General features: G+C 37.9%; 2 protein-coding genes across 2 annotated transcripts; one reads left to right on the top strand and one right to left on the bottom strand.

Annotated features, from left to right (window-relative positions):
- On the top strand, nt 748–3,789 carry LOC104711290 (anaphase-promoting complex subunit 8). The gene is made up of 4 exons (XM_010427981.2): nt 748–928; nt 1,377–1,689; nt 2,107–3,357; nt 3,478–3,789. Exons 1-4 carry the CDS (start codon nt 843–845, stop codon nt 3,565–3,567), a joined length of 1,740 nt encoding a protein of 579 aa, XP_010426283.1. The 5' UTR covers nt 748–842; the 3' UTR covers nt 3,568–3,789.
- On the bottom strand, nt 3,913–5,385 carry LOC104711289. The gene is made up of 3 exons (XM_010427980.2): nt 5,201–5,385; nt 4,913–5,001; nt 3,913–4,314 (listed from the first exon to the last, which is right to left on the bottom strand). The coding sequence occupies exons 1-3, from the start codon at nt 5,225–5,227 to the stop codon at nt 4,164–4,166; spliced, it is 267 nt and encodes an 88-aa protein (XP_010426282.1). The 5' UTR covers nt 5,228–5,385; the 3' UTR covers nt 3,913–4,163.

Below are 6,735 nucleotides of genomic sequence, written 5' to 3'. Positions count from 1 at the left end.
TGATGTTTCTTGGAAGGATCCAGACAAGTTTGCAGGTGCAGGCTGGGTGTGTATGTCGTCCCAAGATGTTTCTCCCCTAATGGGTGCCGCAAATTTTCGGCGGAGTCTCTCGCCTCTTCATGTTGAGGTTGAAGCTTTTGTGTGGGATTTACGCTGTATGATCGGACACGATTTCAGAGAGGTAGCTTTTCTCACAGACTGCTCAAATTTGGTGAAGATAGTGTCCTCACCAGCTGACTGGCCGGCTTTCTCTGCCTATCTCGACGACATCATGGTGGATATGGAAGAATTCTCAAGTTTCTCATTAACCTTGATTTCTATGAATGCAAATGTTCTTGTGGATCGACTAGCAAGACAAGTTCGTACTCAACCGCATGTGGTTACATTAGTTAGCTGTTCTTCTTCCAATGGTTTGTTTGAGTCAATTCTTTTGTTGTCAAAAAAAAAAAGTTTTAGATATTCATTTTATTGTAATATTCTACACTTTTTCAATAATCCAGTGATATGATACCTATTAAAATGCAATGTGACAAATTTTGTGGATACAAAATATATATGATATTAAAATTAGTTTATCTTTTTTTTTTTGTCAAAGAAAATTAGTTTATCTAAAAAGCAAATTTTGACATATGTTTGTCTGTGTTAGTTAAATGGGCCTATTTAAAGCCCTAAGTCAATGAATGGGCCCAATAGACAAGTTCTCTCACTGTAAATTTCAAAATAATTAAGATTGGAGGGAGCGATTGTTTCTGAAATCTCTCCTCCACGACGAACAAGAGATTCTTCGATTGTTTTGAGGAGGACTACTTAAAGTTAAACACTGTCTCTCTGCTTCTGCTGTTATGGTCTCTAAAGAGAGTTGCCGCAACGAGATCCGTGCGGCTATCCGACAACTTAGCGACCGTTGTTTATACTCCGCCGCAAAGTGGTTCGTTTTCCTAAAAACCCTAATCTTATGCAATCTCGACTTCGCTACTCCACTTGTTCGTTAAAAAATTGAAAATTTTCAGTATCTTTGTGGTTTTGCTCTGTTTTTTTTTAATAACCCTGGGAAAATTTTTAGTGAACGGATGCCAATTTTTGGTTAAGCAGAATCGTTGATTCGAATTTCACTGTTGTTGCGAATTTGGTATTGGATACATTCCAATTCGGATTTATTTTGACCTACGGGTTTTTGGGTTTTGTGTTCTGATATGTTTGAGCTCGACCCTGATTGAAAAATCTGTTCTTTATAATGTGAAATTCTGCTTTCAGTTCAATCTCATTTGTGAATTATGTGTTAAAGTTTCAGTTTTTAGGCTTTTGCATTGTTTATGTTATGCAATGGTTGATGAACTATTACATATCTGACATCTCCTTGGGTTTCACTATTGCAGGGCAGGAGAGCAGCTTGTGGGGATAGAGCAAGACCCTTCTAATTTTACACCTTCGAATACGAGGTTCCAGCGAGGAAGCTCGAGTATCCGCAGAAGGTTCAGCACCAATGAATCAATTTCAACACCTCAACCTTCCGTTGGCTTCTCTCAAGCAGCTACTCCTCTCCCGGAAGAAGATGAAACCATTGATGGTGACCTTTACCTTTTAGCAAAGTCCTACTTCGATTGTCGAGAGTACAGACGGGCTTCCCATGTGCTTCGTGATCAAACGAGCAAGAAATCGGTCTTCTTGCATTTCTATGCCCTTTATCTGGTATGTTCTGTGTCTCAGTCTCTTTCTTCTGATTTAGCTAGAGCTTCTATATCTGATTAAAATAGAATGATGTCTTGTTAGAAGGTGGCTTCAATGGCTTTTTGAGGGTTTTTTTAGCCTTCCAACTATATGCAATATATGACATTAGTACATACTTACAGGATTGAGCCTCTGATTCACAATTATGTTGATAGTCGCTGTTCTGTTTTATTGGATACAAGAGATATTAGGGTATGCAACTGATTATAATAAAAATACTTAAATGAGTGAAACTTAGTTTTCGTTCTGTTTAAAGACTATAATGAGTAAACGTTTATGGCAATTACTTATTGAAAGGTTGTTTTATCCCAGCCTATTTACACCAAAACAGATAGTACTCTATGATAAGTCATTCACTTTGTTATCGTTTCAATGAAGGCTGGAGAAAAACGGAAAGAGGAAGAAATGATAGAACTTGAAGGCCCTTTGGGTAAGAGTAATGCCATAAACCGTGAATTGGTATCTTTGGAGAGGGACTTATCAGCTCTGAGGAGGACAGGAGCAATTGACTCTTTTGGATTATACTTGTATGGTGTGGTTCTTAAAGAAAAAGGAAATGAAACTCTTGCTATTGCCAGCCTCGTGGAGTCTGTGAACAGCTATCCATGGAACTGGAGTGCCTGGTCAGAGCTGCAGTCTCTGTGTACTTCGATCGAAACCTTGGATAGGCTTAATCTAAACAATCACTGGATGAAAGATTTTTTTCTTGGCTATGCTTATCAAGAACTCAGAATGCACACTGAGTCTTTGGCGAAGTACGATTATCTGCAAGGTATTTTCAGCTTTAGCAATTACATCCAAGCTCAAACTGCAAAAGCTCAGTATAGTCTTAGGGAATTCGACCAGGTTGAAATCATGTTTGAAGAACTTCTGAGAAACGATCCCTATAGGGTGGAAGATATGGATTTGTATTCTAATGTTCTGTATGCAAAAGAAGCATGTGCTGCGCTGAGTTACCTTGCACACAAGGTGTTTTTGACTGATAAATACAGACCTGAGTCTTGCTGCATTATTGGCAACTACTACAGTTTAAAAGGGCAGCATGAGAAAGCAGTTATGTACTTCCGGAGAGCTTTGAAACTGAACAAGAAGTATTTATCTGCGTGGACTCTTATGGGCCATGAATATGTTGAGATGAAGAACACGCCTGCTGCCATTGATGCATATCGACGAGCTGTTGACATAAACCCTTCTGATTATCGAGCCTGGTATGGGTTAGGACAAGCATATGAGATGATGGGGATGCCTTTCTATGCACTTCATTATTTTCGCAAATCTATATTCTTTCTTCCAAACGATTCTCGGTTGTGGATAGCTATGGCTAAATGTTATCAAACCGAACAGCTTTACATGCTTGAAGAGGCCATCAAGTGTTACAAAAGAGCTGTGAACTGTACTGACACGGAAGGAATAGCTCTTAATCAGCTGGCAAAGCTTCACCAAAAGCTTGGTAGAAATGAAGAAGCTGCGTATTACTTTGAGAAGGATTTAGAGAGAATGGATGCTGAAGGGTTAGAAGGACCAAACATGTTTGAGGCTTTGGTATTTCTTGCTACACATTTCAAAAATCACAAGAAATTTGAAGAAGCAGAAGTCTATTGCACCCGTCTTCTTGATTATAGTGGCCCTGTAAGTTTTCTGCTCCAGTTTTCTCCATTGTTAACCACTACTTAGTTTACAAGGATCTGAGTTGTATCCTGATATACTTTATTACACTATAGTCTGACGAGATTGCTTTAATGTTTTCAGGAAAAAGAAAAGGCAAAGAGCTTACTAAGAGGGATAAGAATGGCGCAAACCGGTTTTCCTTCGATGGATCTCGAGCATTTTCCTATTTAGCAAGCAGTATTGTAACCAATACTCAAAAGCTCTTTGAGAGAGAATGTCTCCCATAATGTACACTAGAAACCTCTGTAAACCATAAATTATCTATGCATCAGTTATGTCACAGCAGATTCTGGCTGTTTGTAAGTTTGCAACCTATATTCCAGATTACAAATTTCATCAACATGACTCTCTTGTGACCATTGGTTCATTCAAAGTTCGGTTTTTTATTTTGTTTCATTGACGTATTTAGAATTTGAACTTTCTTATGGAACATTGTTTTGTACTTTCAAAGTCCCTTATCAAATTGTTGGTTCAGAATTCGCGTTTCTCAACTGCATTGTGAAAAGTCATGACATATTGAAGAAAGCAAGTGCTTATTACTCTCAGATGAGATTTTGATTATAAAAATATAAAGTTACGGTGCCAAAAGAGGGGAGCAATAGTTCAGCTTAAAAAGTGACAACATAAGCCCAGCATTAATAAGTTTTCAGCTGGAGGATACATCAACAATGTGAAACTGACAAATGAGGTTTATATCACAGGAGATTCAATTCCATAATTCAATACGACGAAGCTGAGGTCTTGGAAGATGATGATGATGCTTGTTTTCAGTATTTAGGATCAGTGAAGAACTTGTTGATTCCAGGCATGATTTCAGGATGCTTGTTGCGAACAAACTTCCTGAGGAAATTTTCCTTGTACTTCTCTCCCTCTGCAAAGTTATCCAAAATTCCAGCAGCCCTGTTCTCCTTTGTGCATCTGGAGACAAAACAAAACCCTTTTATTAGAAAACTTGATCCAAAAAAAACAAACAAACACCAATGTACAAGTAACTTGAAAATAGGTTGAAGGTTGTTTTTGTTCCATTACAAAGAAGATGATCGATGGCAGTACGAAATGGATCCAACCATCGCAAGTCTAACGAATTCATTAATGAATAATAAAAGTCTATGAATGATCTGCTAAAGTAATGATTCATCCTCCTATTCATAGAACTGAGGGCCAAGTAAGCATTTCGACTATATATTATCGTTAATAAAACGACCTCGTTTACTAATAGCAAGAAACATGAGGGTCCAAACACCTATACTGAAGGTTGCTTTGTGCCATCACAAGGATGACCGACCACATAAATGTAATATAAATTAGAACTGCGTTAGTTGTATCCAAAAATCATAAAAAGTCAGTGTGACTGATCCGATCCGCCAAGAACTAGGGATAAGTTTCCATTTCACAAATGCATTAATCTGGACCAAACGACTTCGTTTTTAGTATTACACCACGGCCAACAGAACATAGGTGAAAGGAGTCTAAGTAGATAAGCAGGAGGGAGAGAGGGAGGGAGATTAGAACAAACCTGACTTCAGGGTTTCCGGTGATGTTTCTGATCAACGAAAACGCACAGATCCCAACGGCGACTCCGGTGGCAGCGAACAAAGGATACACCTACCGTAACAAAAACATCGAAACAAAAATATATTGGTACGAGCTAAATCTTAGGAAGAAACGAATCCAGATCTAAACACTAGAAATTAAACGGTAGTCAAAGGAGAATCAACGGCTGGATAGATTCGATTCGATCCGTTTCGATTCAGGGAAAAAATCAAAGATCGATAAGAAGTAGTAAGGAAGGAAGGAGGAGTACCTCAGGTCTCAACCAACGGCTCGACATTTTTGGGAATCGCAGAGAAGCTGAAACGAAGGAATGAAGAAGACGGCTTCTCTCTGGAGAATGTAAGAAGAAGAAGAAGAAGAAGAAGAGACGTAGATTGAGATGAGACCTCTCCTCTCCCACTTTCCCCTTTTTATTTTTGACTTTTTAGGTTTTACGATTTTTTCGGGACGACAATTGTAACCCAAAATAAATTAAAATTAAAATTAAAATACAATAAAATTTGGAATACTGGTTTCTGATTGGCAGCGAGGCGACCAGCTTGTAGCCAATGTTAATTTGACATCTGTCCAATTTAGAGTTTCGAGACACCGTTTCTTTTTTTCTTTTCTACCTTTGTTTATTAGCTGTGTTTATGAAGCGATATACTAGCAAATGGGCAAGTTGTTGTAAAAGATTCTACGATTCTTATCTTCTTTTTTTACCCATATATTTTAATTTTGTTTATATTCGTCATATTGTTGTAACTTGTAAGTAGGGATGTTAAAATGGGTGAAAAAACCCGGCCCGGCCCAAACCCGTAAAAAACCCGCCCAAAAAGACCCAGATTCAAAAAACCCGAACGGGTTTTAAGTCTAGTGGGTAAACCCGAATGGGTTTTAACTCTTGTGGGTAAACCCGTGGGTACCCAAATTTTTTTGGTCTCATGTGGTGTATTTTGTATTTTACATTGTGTATATATTATGTATTATGGATACAAATATGATTTTGCGTTTTGACGGAAAAAACACGATTTTGCGTTTTTAGTAGAAAAACGATATTTTACAGATTTGGGAAAAACACGATTTTTGCGATTTTTACGGGAAAAGTTAATTTTGCGGTTTTGGCAGAAAACGAAATTTTGCAGTTTTGGCGGGAAAACAAGATTTTACGATTTTGTCGAGAAAACGAGATTTTGCAGTTTTGGCGGAAAAACGAGATTTTGCGGTTTTGTCGGAAAAACGAGATTTTGCGAGTTTGGCAGGAAAACGTAATTTTGCGGTTTTGTCGAAAAACAAGATTTTGCAGTTTTGGGGGGAAAACGAGATTTTGCGGTTTTGGCGGGAAAACGAAATTTTGCGGTTTTGGCGGGAAAACGAGATTTTGCGAGTTTGGTGGAAAACGTAATTTTGCGGTTTTGGCGGGAAAACGAGATTTTTCAGTTTTGGCGGGAAAACAAGATTTTGCGAGTTTGGCGAGAAAACATAATTTTGCGGTTTTGTCGGGAAAATGTGATTTTGCGGGTTTAGTGTAGGTGATAAGATTTGATAAAAAAAAAAAAAAAGTGTAGNAAAAAAAAAAAAAAAAAAAAAAAACAAAAAACCCAATGGGTACCCATAACTGATAGGGTAAATCCGTGTAAGATTTTATAGTTTTGGTACCTGCCCATTTTTAACCCATTTAATTTCTTAGAAAAAAGCAGGTCCTAAAACCCAGTTTTATACATGGGTTTCGGGTATCCACTGGGTTTTTACCCACTTTAACATCCCTACTTGTAAGATACCATGTGTTTTTAGCAATTATGATGT

The sequence above is a fragment of the Camelina sativa genome, chromosome 9, assembly GCF_000633955.1.
Source record: "Camelina sativa cultivar DH55 chromosome 9, Cs, whole genome shotgun sequence".
In the NCBI taxonomy this organism is placed as follows: Eukaryota; Viridiplantae; Streptophyta; class Magnoliopsida; order Brassicales; family Brassicaceae; genus Camelina; species Camelina sativa.
The sequence above is the reverse complement of the archived record's forward strand: the minus strand, read 5'-3'. Positions and strand labels throughout refer to the sequence as shown.